General features: G+C 36.6%; 1 protein-coding gene across 4 annotated transcripts in view; it reads left to right on the top strand.

Annotated features, from left to right (window-relative positions):
- Positions 1-20,086, top strand: part of ATAD2B (ATPase family AAA domain containing 2B) — a 129,189-nt gene extending 109,103 nt beyond the window's left edge. For all 4 annotated transcript variants that reach the window (XM_040224537.1, XM_040224538.1, XM_040224539.1 and 1 more), the window contains 6 exons: positions 2,779-2,901; positions 6,276-6,413; positions 9,871-10,554; positions 13,095-13,222; positions 13,520-13,648; positions 16,625-20,086. In XM_040224537.1, coding sequence (XP_040080471.1) covers positions 2,779-2,901; positions 6,276-6,413; positions 9,871-10,554; positions 13,095-13,222; positions 13,520-13,648; positions 16,625-16,666 — 1,244 coding nt within the window. In that variant the 3' untranslated portion in view covers positions 16,667-20,086. The remainder of the gene's footprint in view (positions 1-2,778; positions 2,902-6,275; positions 6,414-9,870; positions 10,555-13,094; positions 13,223-13,519; positions 13,649-16,624) is intronic.
- Positions 20,087-20,480: the final 394 nt, after the last annotated feature.

Here is a 20,480-nt window from a genome sequence, read left to right on the forward strand (position 1 = left end):
CCCCAATCCCTCTCAGCATCAGAGTCTTTTCCAATGAGTCAACTCTTCTCATGAGGTGGCCAAAGTACTGGAGTTTCAGCTTTAGCATCATTCCTTCCAAAGAACACCCAGGACTGATCTCCCTTAGAATGGACTGGTTGGATCTCCTTGCAGTCCAAGGGACTCTCAAGAGTCTTCTCCAACACCACAGTTCAAAAGCATCAATTCCTCGGTGCTTCGCTTTCTTCACAGTCCAACTCTCACATCCATACATGACCACTGGAAAAACCATAGCCTTGACTAGACGGACCTTTGTGGGCAAAGTAATGTCTCTGCTTTTGAATATGCTATTTAGGTTTGTCATAACTTTTCTTCCAAGGAGTAAGCATCTTTTAATTTCATGTCTGCAGTCACCATCTGCAGTGATTTTGGAGCCCAGAAAAAGTCTGACACTGTTTCCACTGTTTCCTCATCTATTTCTGATGAAGTGATGGGACCAGATGCCATGATCTTAGTTTTCTGAATGTTGAGCTTTAAGCCAACTCTTTCACTGTCCTCTTTCACTTTCATCAAGACGGTTTTTAGTTCCTCTTCACTTTCTGCCATAAGGGTGGTGTCATCTGCATATCTGAGGTTATTGATATTTCTCCTGGCAATCTTGATTCCAGCTTGTGCTTTTTCCAGCCCAGTGTTTCTCATGATGTACTCTGCATATAAGTTAAATAAGCAGGATGACAATATACAGCCTTGGTGTACTCCTTTTTCTATTTGGAACCAGTCTGTTGTTCCATGTCCAGTTTTAACTCTTGCTTTCTGACCTGCATATAGGTTTCTCAAGAGGCAGGTCAGGTGGTCTGGTATTCCCATCTCTTTCAGAATTTTCCACACTTTGTTGTGATCCACACAGTCAAAGGCTTTGGCATAGTCAATAAAGCAGAAATAGATGTTTTTCTGGAACTCTCTTGCCTTTTTGATGATCCAGCGGATGTTGGCAATTTGATCTCTGGTTCCTCTGCCTTTTCTAAAACCAGGTTGAACATCTGGAAGTTCATCGTTCACGTACTGTTGAAGCCTGGGTTGGAGAATTTTGAGCATTACTTTACTAGCATGTGAGATGAGTGCAATTGTGCGGTAGTTTGAGCATTCTTTGGCATTACCTTTCTTTGGGATTGGAATGAAAACTGACCTGTTCCAGTCCTGTGGCCACTGCTGAGTTTTCCAAATTTGCTGGCATATTAAGTGCAGCACTTTCACAGCATCATCTTTTAGGATTTGAAATAGCTTAACTGGAATTCCATCACCTCCACTAGCTTTGTTCATAGTGATGCTTCCTAAGACACACTTGACTTCATGTTCCAGGATGTCTGGCTCACCTTAAATGCCCCTAATTTAGAGAATTCTCTCCTGACTTGCCCATTCAGTATTCTGTAGATTTTGATCATAGCTGTTACAGGTTTTTCGAGTGGTGAGGAAAGGGTAGGCAGAGGTGTTTCTATGTGCATATGAGATTATTTTGTTAAATACCTCTTTCCTATACTAGTCTGAAAAGCTCTGTGAAAGTGGAGACCTGTTTTGTTCACTACGTGTAGCGATCACCTGACTCAGTTCCTGGTACAGTTGACAATCAATGTTTATTGAGGGACAGTTTAGAGAAAATATATTGAAGGAAATATACTAGTGGACTGCCTTTTTGAGTGCTGCATGTTTGTTTTTGTAAGATTTTTCACAATGAACTATTAGATGTTCTAAGAAAAGTTGTATGTAAAATACATTTTTATACTTTTTGTCTTTGCTAGAGATGAAAAGGCAGATATTATTTTGTGACTTGGATTCTAGTTCTAAATACTGTTACCAATTAAGTGACTTTAATGCATTTATGTGACTCATAATGTCTTGGAGTTGCCAGCTCTAGGGAGCACAGTTATGTTATCTTGTTAATGAATGAGGACTTCTCTGTTAGTGTAAAGCAGAGAGACTCTTCGTTTATTACCAGTTTTCGGTATAGTTTACCTAGAACAGAGTATGTACTTTTTTCCTAGAACTACCTATAGTTTATATCATCTTGCATTCTTAGAGTGCCTTATCATGTTTGTTTCTGTCAGTTTTTTAATAGGTCACCCTTGCTTTAGCATACATTATATTCTTTAACATAATTTTGACCAGTTTTCTCTTATGGAGAAAATTGTGTATGGTTTTCTGAAACCTCATTGTCTATGCATGGCAACTCTGGTGCTGGATGTATGTTGAATATTCTCTATATCTTTAAAGAATTTTTATTTAAAGTAATACACTTCTCAAAATTATCAAATAAAGCCATATCTTTGAGGTAATGATTTGTTAAGTAGGCTTAGTACTTTGAAGTTCTAAAAGTATAGTTCTCAGAAGATTGTCAACTTAATTGAGTAGTTTATTATATATTTTGTTGTTGTTGTTTAGTCCCCAAGTCATGTCTGACTTTTTTGCAAGCCTATGGACTATAGCCCTCCAGGCTCCTCTGTCCATATGACTTCGCAGGCAAGAATATTAGAGTGGGTTGTCATTTCCTTCTGCAGGGGATCTTCCCAACCCAGGGATTGAATCCATCTCTCCTGCATTGGCAGGTGAATTCTTTACCACTGAGCCACCAGGGAAGCCCATATTTATTTTTCACTCATCACTTAAAATGAATTTGTTTCTTATCCACAAATGCTTTTTACAGTTTTATTTAAATGTTTGTTCTTTTACTTTTCTTCTTAGGATGCCCTTTTTTCATGTTATTTCACTTGTGTGTTTAATAAATGTATACCAACTTTTTAACAGACAAAATAATTAGGCACAGGGCTTGTACTCTGAAGGATACTGCACATGCCATCATTGCAGCTGAGCTGGATCCAGAATTTAATAAACTCTGTGAAGAAATTAAGGAAGCAAGAATAAAAAGAGGTAAGTTATAGAAGTGAACATGCTATTGAAGACTAAGAGGTCACTGAGTGTCACTGGTTGGTGTTTATTTATACTTGCTGGTATAATGAAAGTGTATCTTGAGGCCAAGCCTTTACTTAATTTCTGATATGGATATATGTCATGTAAATTCTCAAAGATGTTTTAAAAATTTACTTTCTGTGACACTTTGTGCCAATTATAGAAATAAGCAGTACTTAGTGAAATTTCTTTTGTAGGAACACATCTTTGTTAATCCTCATCATTATGGATTTCTGTTCTTAAAGGATTTAGATAGGTTTTCATATTTGAAGAGTTTTATTTTCAACAGGTAATATCTAATATTCTTAAAAATTTAGGAATACTTTTTTTTTTAACCTATTGGAGTTTTATGTGCAATTTTGTTCATATAAACACATAGCACATGTGTTTTGTTTGTTCAGTATATAATCCTGTCCTTGTGGAGCTCATAGTTTAGCAGGAGAGAGTAAGTGTAAAACAAATCAAGTACAGGGTGGCATATGCACTAACTGAAGCATATTCATCACAGAGGATGGACCTCCTGGTAGGAAACCTGGCATTTTGATCAGAGTTTGGGGAATGAATGTACAAGTGTGGTCTGTGGTGAAGTAGAGGGAAGGAGGAGGCAGTGACAGAGAAGGAGGAAGTATTGTAGGCAGAATGCACAGTGCATAAAATCGCAGAGACATGAAATAACGTGGCATATCTGAAGAACTGCCAACTGTTGGCATTGTTAAAGATGTACAGACAGGTGAGAAATAGAGCTCAGAAGGTGAGCTGGGTTGAGGACATTGGAGTTGTGAATATGCTTTTCTTCTACTGCATTAGAGAGGCCTTCCCTGGCCACTTAATCTAATATAGGCTCTGGTCACCATCGCTTTTGTCATTTTGTTCTTGTTGTCTCTCTCCTCCTTATCTAGAATATAAGTGCAAGTAATTGAGTGAATCAATGTCATGGACTTGGACTTTATTCTGTAGGTCTGTGTTTTTTATTTTATTTTATTAAATTTTTATTTTTACTTTATTTTACTTTACAATACTGTATTGATTTTGCCAGACATTGACATGAATCCACCATGGGTGTACATGCGTTCCCAAATATGAACCCCCCTCCCACCTCCCTCCCCATAACATCTCTCTGGGTCATCCCTGTGCACCAGCCCCAAGCATCCTGTATCCTGCATCGGACATAGACTGGCGATTCGTTTCTTACATGATAGTATACATGTTTCAATGCCATTCTCCCAAATCATCCCACCCTCTCCCTCTCCCTCTCCCTCTCCCTCAGAGTCCAAAAGTCCGCTCTACACATCTGTGTCTCTTTTGCTGTCTTGCATACAGGGTCATCATTGCCATCTTCTAAATTCCATATATATGTGTTAGTATACTGTATTGGTGTTTTTCTTTCTGGCTTACTTCACTCGGTATAATCAGCTCCAGTTTCACCCATCTCATTAGAACTGATTCAAATGTATTCTTTTTAATGGCTGAGTAATACTCCATTGTGTATATGTACCACAGCTTTCTTATCTATTCATCTGCTGATGGACATCTAGGTTGTTTCCATGTCCTGGCTATTATAGACAGTGCTAAAATGTGTGTTAATTACCCACATCAGCTTAGAACTGGGAAACTGTTCTCTGAGAGAAGCTTGAGAAATCTGTGCTTTAACAATGGTTTTTATGTAGACTGAAGTTTGAGAACAATTGTCATAGGCAGTAGGAGTCACTGAAGTATCTGAAGCAGTGGAATGGATTGGTAAATTGTTTTGGCAGCAGGAAATAGCAAGGTCTCACTGTGGCAGGGTGGGAGGATGAGAGCCTAGTTAAAAAGCTGTCGGAGCCAGTTTTGCAAACATTTTGGCCGTTTCTAAAAAAGTTAAGCATAATGTTTGCCATATGACCCAGTGATTCTACTCCTAGGGATCTTCCCAAGATAAATGAAAACATATGTCCATATAAAGACTTGTACATGAATGTTCATAGCAGTATTATTCACAGCATCTAAAAACTAGAAACAACCCAAATGTCTTTCAACTGATGAATGGGTAAGCAAAACAGGGTGTATTGTACAACAACATACTGCTCAGCTATAAAAAGGAACAAGGTGCAACATGGATGAACTTTAGAAATGTTACGCTAAGTGGGAGAAAACAGTCACCAAAGACCACATATTGTATGATTCCATTCATATGAAATGCTCACAAAAAGCCAGTCTGTTATAGAGACAAAAAGTGGATTAGTGATTGCCTGGAACAGTTTCTTAAATTGGATTGCTGTGTGATTACACAGCTCTGTAAATCCACTAGAAATCACTTAATTGTACACTTGAAATGAGTGATTTTTATGTTGTGTTAATTGTACCTCGGTTAAACTGTTGGAGGGTGGGGGCTGTTGGAGTAGTCCAGAGTTTTAATTAGTGAAGTGGGAATGAAGGTAGGATTAACATGAGAGAGTTGTGGCTGCAGGGGTGGAAGGTATTGGGAAGGAAAGAAAGAGGCAAAATTTAGCTGCCACATTACTGATTTACTGATTTAAAGAGATGCTAATACTACCAGTAGAGAGAGGGAATATATAAGGACAGGTCTTTTTGTGGATAAAGAGAAACCAGTTATTTTTAATTTGATCTATCTTTAGGATATGCAGTTGGTGATATCAAGTAGGCAGCTGATATAAATCAGGAGCTCAAGAGAGTTTTGGACTAAAATGTGATTTGGGAATAATTATATAATGTCAGTAGAAGCTGAAGGCATGAATGATACTTGTGGTGGAAGATGTAGATTAAAGTGAGAAGAAAAGGGATTCTAGAGATAGTCCTTAGAAACTTGGATAATAACACTAAAGATAGCATAGAAGAAAGAGATCTAGTAAAAAAAAAATTGAGATGGAACAGTTATTTTTATGAAGATCAATGCAGAAAAACCAAACTTACACAGTGTGGTGTAACAGCCAGCTTATATCAGATGGAAATGGTTTATATGAATGGAGTTTAGTAGCCTACTATATGCTTATACTTTCTAAGATGGCAGAAATCATGACTTTTTGGCAATATATGATCTTATTGTCTTATAGTCATAAAAATGTGAAATGTATCCCTTTGCAAAATAAAGTGAGTCAACATGGGGCCCTTTGGGGATGAAGTGTAAATAAGCATGGCCTACCATTTTATTTTTATGATATGATATCTAGTTTCTTTCCCATCTTAAAACAAAAGGTACTATTTTCATCCAAATTACAAACTGTCCAAGTATAATTAATGACTTTAAAACTCAGTATTTCAGACTTTTTTTTTTTTAACCTTGTTGGTTTATGTAGCTGGGAATATTTAAATAGGTATCGCTTATCTTCTGCTTGCAGGCTTATCGGTAACAGCAGAACAAATAAATCCTCATGGTACTGGAGCTCGAAAGACAGAAACTAGAGTTGAAGAGGCATTTCGGCACAAACAAAGAAATCCAATGGATGTCTGGCACAGTTCTGCAAATAAATGTGCATGTGAGTATTTGAGATCTTATTATCCAGCAGTGGGAACAACTGTGAATGAGGCAGAAGTGTTAGGAATTGGGCACACACACCAAAGGGCTGCCAGGAGCCTGTGGGGTAAGATGCTAAATCAGTATATTTCTTTAACCTTATTTGCTTTTTTCCTATCTCTTTTCGGTGCTTGCTGTTGGAATTGAACTAGATTTAAATATTTTCAGCTTTAAACTTTGGGTTTTGGAAAGAGATATGGAGCCAATAGATTTTTATCCACCCCACCTTCAACCCCTTGCTGTATATTATGCAGGGTGCTCTCATTATGGTGGGAAATGGAAACTCTGGCTTAAGAGAGTGCCTCAGTTGACAGCAGGAAGTTGATTTATCTGAGAAAAATCTTCAGCCTTCTTTTTCTGGTTTTGTTTAAGTGAGATGTATTTATTTTTCTTTTGTTTGTTTTGTAAGTGAGGTGTATTTAGAAGGGGAAAATTCAGTGTTCTATGTTTTCTTCACTTTTCCTTATTCATGGTGATCTGTAAAAATTTCTAAAAGACAAATGTTAATAAACACAGCATCTTCCTAATGTAATCTTTATGTTTCACTAAAGATGGCCATCTTTGGATTGTGTGTGCTATTCTTCTGATATAAAGGTGGTAATTCTGCTCCAGCTGTCAGTAAAGATGGCCATAATAAGTTCTTCCACCAGTGGCATTGAAGTTGAATGAATGAACCAGACTCAGTTTTTTTTTTTTTTAATCTTGTCCTCTTTGTGATAAATGGCATTCGTGTGTGAGAAAATTTGAAGGAGTTAATGGTGCATTTCGTCCTAGGAAGCTGATTAAGCTATTTGTCCTGGTTGTACCTTGAATCCTGACCTGGATTATCTAACATAACACTCTAATTTAAATGTTGAAATCCTTACATTCTCTGCAACTGATAAAAATATTTACCCACTAAAATATATTGAACATTGCTTCAGCAGTTTTAATTTTCTATAAGTGTTAAAATGGTTTTTAAATCTACAAATGTGAGTTTTGTTTTCTCTGACCAGTAGATGGCATATGTGACTCATCATTTGGCTATTTTACATTACTTAAATCAGTATGTCTAAATCTCCCTATGGAAGAGTTGCTTTCCTAAGGTCTTAGTTTTGGGAATAAGCTCAGAGATGCTATAAAACTTGATTTTAAAGACTGTGCCTCTAAATGGGCTTTTCACACAAAGTGCTCCTGAAAAAGGTGATAGAGCAGTGACTGAAACAAAAATCTTGATTCTTGTGGCACATATATAACCAGTTTCTCTTATTTGACCAAAATCTCACTAAGCATTAGAAGTGATTATAAAAAGATGGGGAAAATATCTCTAGTTTGACCTCCCCACAAATAAGAACATTTTCTCTTATCTGGGATGAAAGCATTAGAAGTAAACTTGCTTCAGAAAGGTTCCTAGCTTTTGCTTCGGGTACGAGTACGTATCAGATAATTGAGCTGGCTCTTGATCAAGCAGGGTCCAGCCTCCTGGCTTTAGTGCTACGTGACTTAGTGAGGAAAGGAAAAGGGAACCTCTTGTCACTTCGGTTGTTGGAGAATAAGCAAGGAACAATGTCGGGAGTGACTGGTCAGGTAGAAAAGCCTAATAGTTCTACATTTTAGAGAAAGAGCAAGCTGAATACTTTTCTTTCACTTTTAATATGGACTGGGTTAATCTTTCATATAAGTAATGGAATGCTTATGAATGCTCATCACTTTAGCCTGTGCTTTTAAAAGTAGACTAATATAGAAATTTCATCTCCAATTACCCTGTAACTGTAAATTACAAAAATAGAAATAGGGGGGGAAAGGAATGGAGAGATGATTGTAATGATAGTACAGTTTTGAGGGCAAAATAAATTTTGAGCCAAGTCACTAAATAAGTTGAATTTTGGAAATGATTTTAGAAACCTTTGGTAGATTTATTCTTAGATCAGAAAGAAGAGTAACATTTATGACAATTTGTCATATATCTTACCTTGGTGTCTTTATAAGACTTAGTAAGGATTAAAGATGAAAGGGTGAAAAAAGTATGTAAACATACTATGTGCTGTTGATACATTATGATCTTTATCCATTAAAAGATCTTTATCTATTTTTTCCTAGAAAAGTGTACACATACATAATAATGTTTTAGGATTCTTTTAATGGATAAAGATCACAAGTTCATATTAAGTGCTGACGTAAAGAAATGAGGATTGTTTTAAGACCATATTCCCTTCTATTTGTCTTTCAACAGCAATTTTAAAACTGTGGATTAAACATTTTCCACCTAGTGGCCCATATTTGCATTTTCTTTTTAAAATGTCTTTGACCAGAAAGCTTTCAACGTTGACATATTAAAAATATATATTATCTCTTTTTAAACTAAGCCAGATTTGACATTATTTTTATAGCCTTGGAAAAAATGAATTACTTTTCCTCTGATGGCTTTCAACTAATATTCAGAATCCAGTGGTAGATGTCAGAAGTAATAGGTCTCTAGCTTAACTAGTTAGCTTTAATAACTTTTATATTTAAATTTCTTCATGCAGGTGTCCCACATTGCAAAATAAAAGTTAAGTTTTCATTTTAGGGACAATGGGATCAACTTGCACAACCAGCTACTTTTGATACATAATATGGGAAATAAATATTCCTATGTCCATCATGACCTGGAAGTACCAGCTATCTACTGATAAAACTCTTGATAGTTTCTAACACCGAAGAGTATAGTCCCTGCAACTTTTGTAGGTCTCTCACTTTATATAACTGACCAAATATTTATTTTCAGTGTTTATTAATGTTGTTATTGTTGCGTTGATAGCAGAGGGCTTGTTTTCTGCATATTTTCCAATAACAACTTTGCAAGAAATTGATCCTGCTAGGAGAAACATTTGTGATAGAAGGCTAACAGGTGGCTAACCACATTGTCTGTCTTAACTTCATAGGGCTTCTATTTCTTAGGAAAGGAGAGGCAGTAGAGATTGTCTCTTCACATATTCGATCACATCTTAATTTCTTTTATGGTTTAAGAGCTTTTGGGGGATCTTGCTGGCAAAGCACTCATTTTCCTGGTAGAAATCCAGGGCTGTAGTCCCAAACCTTCCAGGCAGCCTGGTAATATGACCATTTCCTAAATGTATAGTGTGCTTGGCCTTCGGGTGTTAAGAATTAGGAAAAGCAATAAAGTAGGATCTAGGGCAGTCATAAAGAGTGAGTGCTTAGTCAACTCATACAGGAAATAAATTAAAAATATTTTCGTTTGTCAGAGCTCATCCCTGACATCATATCCATCTTGTAGGTGTGAAGATTAGTCAGCATGGGTGCCAAGAGCTAAGTAGTTTTTGTCTCTGTGTTACGGTAGTGTGGGTTTACTTTCTTTTGGATCTTATTTAATAAACATTTGTGAAACAAGCATTGCACCTACAAGTTCTACATATCTTTTTCCCTTCCTTGTAAAACAGTTCGAGTTCGGAGAAAATCACGGCGGCGATCACAGTGGGGTAAAGGAATTATTAAGAAAAGGAAAGTCAATAATTTAAAAAAAGATGAAGAGGACACCAAATTTACTGACTATGAGAATCATATGGAGGACAGGAAATTGCTCGAAAATGGAGAGTTTGAGGTAAGCACTGACTGCCATGAGGAAAATGGAGAAGAGACTGGAGACTTATCTATGACCAATGATGAGTCATCCTGTGACATCATGGACATGGACCAGGGGCAGAGGCTTAACAACGGAGCAAGCACAAAAGAGAACTTTGCATCTACCGAAGAGGAAAGTTCAAATGAGTCTCTACTCATCAACAGCAGCAGTTCTCTAAATCCAGAACAGACATCTCGGAAAGAGCCTTTCCTTAAAGAAGGCTGTCTAAATGGTGAGGCCTCCACAGACAGTTTTGAAGGAATACCAGTTCTGGAGTGTCAGAATGGCAAAGCTGAAGTAGTTTCTTGCTGTGGCGGTGGAGATAAATGCAGTTCTGAGCAAAAAACTCTCCTGGAAGACCAGTCAAAAGAAAAACCAGAAACTTCACATGAAAATCATGGAGATGATCCTGAGAAACTGGAGGCGCTGGGATGTAGCACTAACGAGAAGTTAGAGCCTGGCCCTGATGTGGAGGTTAAAGATGCAGAACTGGATAAAGAAGGTAGAGCTAATGTTTTAGAATTTTTCCTGAGGTTTTAAACTGCAGAGTTAATTACATGCGTATTTTATCTGGTCCCCAGTAGCAATAGTTGATGAATAATTATACCCCTTTGAGAATTTATTGCAGTTTTCACCCCTTTTCCTAGAAAAGTGTACACACACATAATAAATTCTGGTGTATGTTTTAGAGGGTTTATCGTCCAGAAGGCATTGCTTTCCTGGCTGCTTCCTCTTCGTGCTCCTGTCTGATTATTGTCCCTTTCCTAATGGATTTATGACTAAAAGCTGAATAAATCCACAGTTGTTAAGAGGACGGGATTTCTGACAGACGGATTATTGGGATGGGGTGAGAGGTAGGTGAGAAGACTTGGATGCTATGGCAGTATGGTATATCAGAGTCATATAAACCCACATTATATTTCCACTGTTTATTATAATCATGTGACTCTGAGTTAGTTGTTTGTATTCTCTGGCCCTGCGTCTTTCCATCTTCTGAATTAAACTTCAGGGTGGTGTCACTGCAGGGATTAAATAAATCTTGTATATTAATTGCCTTCTCCTGGTGCCTGGCATATCCTAAGGTATATTCATGCCAGGCAGTCACTGTCAGTTGAATCTGAGGGGTGTTAATCTAGAGACAATGTTGCTTTATAAACCAGTGGTGGAAGAAGGCAGCAGAATCCTCACTGTCAATGTGACTTGATTCTTGCCGAGTCAGAGCTCTCTGCCCACTCCTGACTTCCCTTGGATATGTGATTCCTGAAGAAGCAGTGGAGGGGGAGCTGAGGGATTCTGGCCCTGCTTTGCTATTTATCGTGATTCTTTAGCCTGTGGTGGGGTGGGGTGTATTAAGAGACAGACCTACCCTGTTCAGTGTGCATTTCCTTCCTAAACAGGTAACTAGTCTTGCACTCGATTATCTCGAAATTGTATTGTGCTCTCTAAATTGTGTGGAGTATATGATGTTAGCCTGGGATTTGGGCTCTGTGAGAAAAGTTTTCTAATGCCAGTTTATTTGAGCTATCCAGAAGAATTAGAGTAGGATGGTATTGTTCAAAGTCTTAGAATTCTTTTAATGGATAAAGAGAAAGGTACAGATTTATGCTGCCTCTTGAAAATTTTTAATATTTAATAGTAGAAAGCAGTTTTAGAAGCATTATTTATCTGGGCTATCATATAGACAGAACTTAAAAAATGTGTTGAAGCTAGAATTAAGTAATGAATGGGACAATGTGGGGAAAAGGGAGAGACCCCTGTTATGAGGCAGAATGGGTGAGTGGGTGGAGGAGTCTTTGTAATGCTACCTTACTATGAGATTTTAGTAAGCTTACAGAAAAGGTTTAAATGAATGTTATGTTCAGCTAACAGCTTCAAAAGTATTTGCTGTGTGAAAGCTTCACCGGAAATTTTCATTTGTGACTGTCCAGGGCAATGTAACCTAGTGCAGTGGTTCCTAACTCAGGTTCTTGGACCCCCTAGACATCCATGGGTGTAATAATGAGGATTTGTATGGTCTTAACAAAACTCCTAGCATATGTTAATTGAACTGGTTTTTCATATGTTAATTGAACTAGGTTTTCAGTCTAAAGGTGTCTTTAATATAAAATTTCTCTGATACATCAGGGTATATGTTTTTGAAGGCAACATCTTGGTTCTTTTATTATTTATATAGCAGGCATTGATGAGAAAGAATTGTTTAAAGACTTGGGAATAAGAGGATTAGTGCAAGAGGGAGGAAAAAGATTCTCCTTAGTTTCCCAGAACATGGGCCAGGTCCTGTATAAGAAATGGTCCAAGTTTGTCCTTGTGGCCCCCTACCCCTGCCTGTCTCTTAAGAGTACTGCTACTCAGAGTGCATAGGGCTTGATGGTCTGCCTACCCTCCCTACCCCTCAGAGTGCCTGGTGCAGTCAAATTATACTTAACTGCCTTCAAATTTCTGTTTTTTTCAGTATGGTTGGTCATAGGAGAATGTTGGGAGGAAAGTAATTATTTACTCGAAGGTAGTAGGAAAAGACACTAGACCTTTTGCATTTTTAATGGGCTTATATATTTTAAGAGAAAATATTGTGTAACACAGGCAGTATAACTGAGAAAAATAAGAAATTTCAGGCAATGTTGAGGAAAATGTTTTGCTTTGGGAGGCAGATATGAAGCAGGTTGGCCTTACTTTGTGTTAGCATCTGCTTTTCTGTGTTGCTTCCTTTTTTTCTAGTTCTGAAATCTCCACATTTTAAAATGATTATCATACAGAGAGTGAAGATAGTTTATAAGTTACTTCTTAGAGGTGAAGATTGCTTTTATCTCCTTTTCAGTAGATACATTTGTTAGATGATATTCTGGTATGACTTGGTTTTCATAGTTGTGGTTTACTCCTCTTTAACTTGGGTTTCTTAGTCTTACCTCAAAAAACCGTTTATTACTTGAAGAATAATATCCTTATTCCAAAAAGGATTTGTGGTGGGTAAAAGAATTTATAATAGTTTAAGCCTGATTTTTATTAACTTTTATTTGCTGCAGTGCATTTTTTTTTCAATTGTAGGTGCTTCTAAAGTAAAGAAATATCGTAAGTTAATTTTAGAACAGGCAAAAACAACAAGCCTGGAACTGGTTCCAGAAGAGCCGTCTGAGCCCGTGCCGCCTCTTATAGTTGATCGTGAGAGATTGAAGGTGAGCTTAGCTCTTCCTGGGAAGTTTTAAATGAATGGAAATAAGTTTTAGTGATTTTTTCCTTAAACCTTGGAATATGAGTACTCTAGGGCTTCTCATGAAAAAGAGTTGTTTGTGATTTGAGGGGCTTAGAAATATGAGAATGTTCTTGGTAATAAACTAAGCCCTGGAATCTTCAAAACTAAGGGGTCAGGTTTATACCATAGCATGTGGTATCTGTTGCCTAGCATTTGAGTAGTACTTTTGCAGTCTGAACAATGAAATCAAACTTCTTTTTATTCTTTTAATTTTTCTCAGAAATTGCTTGATTTGTTGGTAGATAAAAGCAACAATCTGGCAGTTGATCAACTTGAGAGATTATATTCTCTTCTTAGTCAGTGCATCTACCGTCACCGTAAAGATTATGACAAATCACAACTTGTAGAGGTAAGTGTTTAGTTCATCTGGAGAATAAATAAATATGTGCTGTTACTTGTCACAAAGTAAAGAGAAAACAGTTATTTTATTTTGAATTTTTCACCAAGTAACTGAAGAGTGATTTGAAGATTTAAGAAGAATCATGAAGAGTTATAAAAATAACCTCTTTGTACCCTTTTGTCTCAGAACAGAAGTAATCTGGGTTTCTTTGTTTATCAAAACACAGAAATCCATGGTTGGCAGACACACGGAGTAGCATGGCACAGTTCTCCCCTCCCTTGCTTCTCGGTGACTTCACAGATGATGCATATCACTTGGGCCTGTTGAATGTGAGCATGGCCTCGCAGTCCATGTTACCACTACTCTCTAGGCAGCCACTGCTGGTTAAAAGGAGTTGGTATGGGCCATGAGACCTATTGGCCACCCTAGTAATGACTGGAAGAGAACTTAAAAGTCATCTCATTTAATCAGATCTAGTCTTTGTGAAACAGCCACATGAGTGGTTGTCTTTATGCTTGGATACCATAGAAGTGAGCCATTCCCCTTCTAGACAACTCTGGGCCGTAAGAAAATTTTGTATAAATACAAGCTTATATCTTTTTTCATATAATTTATATCATTAAGTCACTCTTCTGCTTTTTGAGGTCATCTGAGCAAATGTGAATGCAAAAAAATGAATAAGACAAAAGTCTCTGTTCTCAAGGAACATTTTTAGTATGTTAAAGATTTATGTGTAGAGGATGTGTCTATTTTGTATGTTTAATAAGGAATACAGGCATATCTTGCTTTATTGTCTTGTGTACATACTAAGTTTTTGCAAGTTGAAGATTTGTGGCAACACCTCCAATTTTCAACAGCATTTGCTCACTTTGTGCTTCTGTGTTACATTTTGATAATAGTTGCAGTATTTCAAACATTTTCATTATTATATTATGGTGATCTGTGATTAGTGATCTTTGATGTTATTGCAAAAAGATTATGACTTTCTGAAGGCTCAGATGATGGTTAGCATTTTTTTCCCACAAACTTTAAAATGTTAAAAAAAATTAAGGTGTGTACATTGTGTTTTAGACATAATGCCATTACACAGTGTAGTGTAAACACAACTTTTATTTGCACTGGGAAACTAAAAAATTTGTATAACTGCCTTTGTTTTTTGTCTGGAAGGCAGTGTCTCCAGGGTATGCCTGTATTGGGCTTCCCAGGTGGCTCAGTGGTAAAGAATCTGCTTGCAGTGCAAGAGATGCAGGTTCAATCCCTGTGTCAGGAAGATCCTTTGGAGAAGGAAATGGCAACCCACTCCAGTATTCTTGTCTGGAAAATCCCATGGATGGTGTAGCCTGGCTACACCATCCATGGGGTCAAAAATGAGTCAGATATGACTCAGCAACTAAACAACAACAACAATGCCTGTATTATACTTGAATCAAAGCAAGGGTGCACTTAAAACTTATTTTGTAATCATATTTTTCTGTCACATTTTTATGAATCTGTACCAACCTTATATAATAATGTAGAAATAACAGGAAAGCAAAAATGAAAAAATAAAAACATCACCCACATACCACCATCTGGAGGAAACTAATCATTGTTAATCTCTTAGAATATCTTCCATCCTTTAAAAATTTCTAGATGTACATAACATGTATATAAGCATGAATGTGTATTTAAAAGTTGGGATAGTATTGTATATTCTGTTTCATAACTGGACTTTTCTCTTAGTAACATATGATGAAACATTTAGCATGAGTAATTTTGATTGATCATTTATATAACCTTTTGATTAGATGATAATCTGTTAGTATACCTTATTAGTTCTATAGAGATGTAGGATATAATTTCTTTGGAGGTGTTTTGGGTGGCGCTATGGTAAAGAATCCACCTGTCAAAGCAGAGGCACAAGAGATGGGGGTTTGATCCCTTGGTTGGGAAAATCCCTGGAGTAGGAAGTTGCAACCTGCTCTAGTATTCTTGGCTGGGAAATCCCATGGACATAGAAGCCTGCTGGGCTATAGTCCATGGGATCGCAAAGAGACATGACTGAGCACACACACATTTATTTTTCATAAAGAGGGGAAAGAAAACCAGATGTCTTAGATGTATTTGGCATTTGCCTATCTGAATGTAATGTGTGGGGTAGAGTTCTTTACTTTTTTTTAAATTCTAGAACTTCTTTGTTTACATGATGATATTTGATTATCATGAATGGACTGAATGGACTGAATACTCTTCAGCAGTGAAATATTTTTCAGTCTGGGTCTTGGAACCGTATAATCTTGGGGCCTCATTTAGAAGGGAAGGAAATCTATCGCAGAATCACCAGTGAGAGGCATTCCTGGTGGTGGTGGCATTGACTCTTCCTGGCTTTTTTTTCCTTTCTAAATTTCAACTCTAATTGAAGTGAACAGCATTGGGAACAAGGTACATTCTACTTTGGGTACAAGTTTTACTATATGGAATACATTCATTTTGCTTTGGGAGTTGAATATAATGAGGACTTCCCTGGTGGCTCAGATGGTAGAGAATCTGCCTGGAATGCTGGAGACCCAGGTTCAATTCTTGGGTCGAAAAGGTCCCCTGGAGAAGGAAATGGCAACCCACTCCATAATGAGTAGGGAAGGCTGTAGGCTCTGGAGTGAGGCTACCTGTATTCAAATCCTGACTCTGTATTCAAATCTTGACTCTGCTATTTACTACCTGGCAAATTATTTATATATGCAAATTTCTTAATAAAATATCTGGTATGATAAGAACTCATTGCTAGTGTCATCCTCATTAGCCTAAATGTAAAATAGGAGGCATTTGGAAATGTCTAGAGCAGATAGTCTTACACAGTAACTATAGTATTATAATCAGGAATATATTTAAAGCTTAACTTTGTATCTAAAATTCTTTCTTGAGAAAGTTGATTTGAAGTGAATTTTTCCGTAATGCTTTTGTATTTCCTTTAATAGGTAACTTGTACTTTTTTCCTCCCCCTTATAGGAGATGGAAAGAACAGTTCATATGTTTGAGACATTCCTATGAACCTTTCAAGAAGAGTGGTTTATCCCCTCCAATCTGCTCCTGACAGAGCAGTCTTCTGAGCCATTCAATTTCAAATTGCACCAATTAACGTGCAGAGCCTTGGTGTAAAGTGCTCTCTCACTCATTCTTTCTCTCTGTTGAATTTGGTGCTATTGTCTCAGGTACCTGAAACCAACCAGCCTACAAGAACCAAACAGAACTTCAGAAACATGTTGTATTTTCCACAAATAAAAAATACAACCCCACAGATTGGAGATTTTGGTGCTACAGAAACTGCTCTCACTTCTGCTCCTCTTTTTGTGCGCTCTTTTTTGGAGACTTCTCTCTTAGGGAGCAGACCAGCAAATTTGAGGAAACTGGATGGGGCAGTTCTTACTGTGTTGAATTGTTTAAAAAATGGGCAACCTGTTCCTTTCCCTCTCCTTTCTACCCCTTTTATCATATTTGTTTTATTTTTTCCTCTGGGTAATGGACTAAAGCCTGTTTTGAAATTGGCTATGGTATATTCTGGTGGGAAACTGAAGAAACTGGATGAAATTAGATTAGGCTCTTTAGAACTGCCTTTAATGTGCCTTTTTATTCATTTGAGAAAGGATAAGGCTAAACACAAGGATGGGCTTGTTTGTAGCAAATGAATTAGAATGTTTTCTTTGGTCATAACCCTGAAAATAAGTTTTGATACTCTGTATCATTAAGAGGCAGCCAGTGATTTGGTATGAAATGCCTATATTGCTTTTAAAACTCAATCAAGAAAGTTGTTAAGCTACAAAATATACTAAAAATGGTAAGTTTTCCTGTATGGTTCGTTTCTGTTTAAGAAACATGTGATGAAGCAACAACAACAAAAAATAATATACAATCCATTAAAAAAAAAAAACCACACTCTTTTTGGTATTGATGACAATGATGGTCAGAAAATAGAACTGTCTTCTATTTTCTTCTGTCAGTGGTAATTTAATGGATATTCATGTTTCAGTTCCCAGAGAAGAATGATTTTTATGTATAGCAGATTATTACTGTTTTGGTTTAAAGCCAGGACTTGCCAAATGGAAAGAAAAGAGGAATTTTTGTCTAGGAGCTCCATAAAATTCTTTTTCAATATGCATAGTTGCAAGTGAGCTCTGGTATGGTCCTTGAATAACAGTATTAATATTTAAATCCCTCATCATAAGCTTACCTTCACAACTAACTTCATTTTGATCAGAACCCATTTTGGATCTTGTTGAGTGATTTCTGTGACTTGTACTTATCTAAAATTAATTATGGATTACTAGTTTTACAAAAACTTTCTACAAATTCAGAGACACAGTCTAGGCAGTTGCAAAGTGGCAAAAGGAGTGCAGTGACTTTTTTATCAGATGATTTTTAAACAAAAAAGTAGAAAATTTTGACAAGTTGGCTTGATACCTTCATTCATTATAGCCGTTAGCTGCACAGGTGTGTCTTTCCAATATATGCAACACATGTAGTTTGGGTTTTAATTAGAGCAAATGGTCTTGGACTACTGCAGAGATACTGAGCTACCTCAGCTTTTTGTATTTTAGTTATCAACGGTGTCTACAGAGTTCTGTATTCACTTTGCCACCGTTTACATGCTGAAGCTAAGGTACTTGTCTCCTCGTCTCTGGCTTTGTAGGGTGCTGGATGCCAGTGCAGAAAGCACGCTTTGGCCAAGGCTACTGCAGTAATCTTAAGTGCTTCTTTGCATTTACATGAACATTTTACGCTTTCTAACTCTAGTTTAATTTTAAAATAATGCCACTTATTTTCTTTATACCTATGAACTTTTCATGATATTCAGTTAGTCATATAATTCAAGATGCTACCCGTGTAGACACACTGTATTTTTAAGGTGGGCAAGTGCGATTAACGATGAACCAATTTTAAAGGGGAGGTCATTTGAAACCTCTAATTTGATTATTGGGAGGATTTTCATGCTTTCTTTAGTATTTATTACCATCATACCAGTTCAAGCTATTTTACTGTCTAATACATTAGCATTTTGTATTTTGATGGAAATTGTTACAGAATTTAAAGATTTGATGAAATAAATGTAGCAGATTTTTTGTAGCAAGTTTCTGGTAAAAGGGTTTTTTGCAAGTCTCAGGTTCTTGCTGCACTATTTTTCTTTAAATATTTATTCCAGTTACTCTAATTCAGAAGCATTCTGTTCAAGTAACAGCAGCACTTGTGAATGGAAAAAAAAATGCACATGTTCTTAGTAAGTTACTAAATTTGTACAGGTTAAGGTTTTAGCCATCAGTGAGTTTGACAAGGGAAATTTATTTATGTTCAGCATTAAAATGCTTCCAAAAGATCAAGTTTTTTAATTTTAACCTTGATAGAGATAAGAGAAATAGGATGCAACCTCAGTATGATAGGATCTGCCACTCTGAACAGTTTAGGTCTTAAAGAGAAAGCCAATCTAATGCCAAGGGGAGAAAAATGAGCTGAAATTGTACTAACTCCTCTGGCCCCTTTCCCTCTGCAAAAGAAACACGCTATACCAGTTTTGCTTACTTTACAGCTATCTGGTGGTTCTATAATTTAAAGCAGCTTGTAAAATTATCCAAGCAGACTCAATTTTGTTTACCTTTCTTTAAGTTCTTGATTTTTGCTATATAGCATTGGCAAAAATATGTACAAATTGACCTCTGTTCTTATTTCCTATTGTGAGCATTATACATTAGCTCCTGTGTAAAACCTTGCTCCCAGATGACTAAAATGTGTATCACGACCCAGCCCAACAATAGTTAATGCTCAGCTGTGGGGACCATAGGAGCTTTTGAAGACGATGGAACCGCACTAGGGTTGAAACTGATGGCTGTGGAGTTAATTGTGTTTTTGAGCTTGAATCTCACCTGTGATTAATTTTTTTTTGTTTAGTTTTGTTGTCCTTTCAGTACATTCTTTCAGGACTTGATTTTTCTCATATGCCAATGTATTTGTAGATTTACTGGATTTTATTTTTTAGGGAGTGGGGTGGTAATATCTTCCCATTTTTTGATTAAGTTGGTTCAGCTATGGTGCTATTAAGTAGGTATCTTCAGTGTCAGGTCCCGTAGCTGAATGCCATTGTTATTATAATTATTATTTGTAATCACATTGTAAGCTTGAATTTGGACTTGTACCAACATCTTTTGTATTTTGTACATTTGGTTATTTAGACTTTGGGAGTCCTCTTTGGTTTCATTCATGTATGTCTACTTTGTAGAGTAAGTAGACCTCCTCAACTATGGTCTATTTTGGGTTTGTAGTTTAATTTAGAATTGTGTTAAGTTGATGTTTTACATTTGACTTCATTTTACATTAGTTTGAAGTAAATTATTTAATTTTTGAATTCTGGAATTTTGAACATTTACTGTAATTTGTAATATAACTGCTGTGAAATACTTGAATAAAGATGACAAGAAAAACATATCTTTCTTCAGCTTAATCATCATTACTATTGGCTGCAGATGCAATGCTTTGTTTCTAGCTGAACTCCTCTATTTTGCAGCTAGGGCATGTTGATGTTTATTAAGCGCCCTGAAAATCTTGTTCTATGATTCTTTTAGATTTAGTCGCCCTAGGTATTTTTTAGCTTAAATTTTTCTGTTGAACAACGGTAGTTTTAACTTCACATGAAGATTGTCTAAAAGTTGTTTAGAATCAAATGGATTACTTCTGCGATTTGTTTTTCTCATTGGAAGACTATGCTACAATAGACAATCAGGTAGTATGGTTCACTTATTTTATAGTGCTCTTCTCTCTGATCATGTAGTTATCAGTGTATTTTGAATAATAGATAGAATTTAAATGTGGAGAGAGATTT

This window comes from Oryx dammah, unplaced genomic scaffold (assembly GCF_014754425.2).
Source record: "Oryx dammah isolate SB20612 unplaced genomic scaffold, SCBI_Odam_1.1 HiC_scaffold_25, whole genome shotgun sequence".
NCBI classification, from domain to species: domain Eukaryota; kingdom Metazoa; phylum Chordata; class Mammalia; order Artiodactyla; family Bovidae; genus Oryx; species Oryx dammah.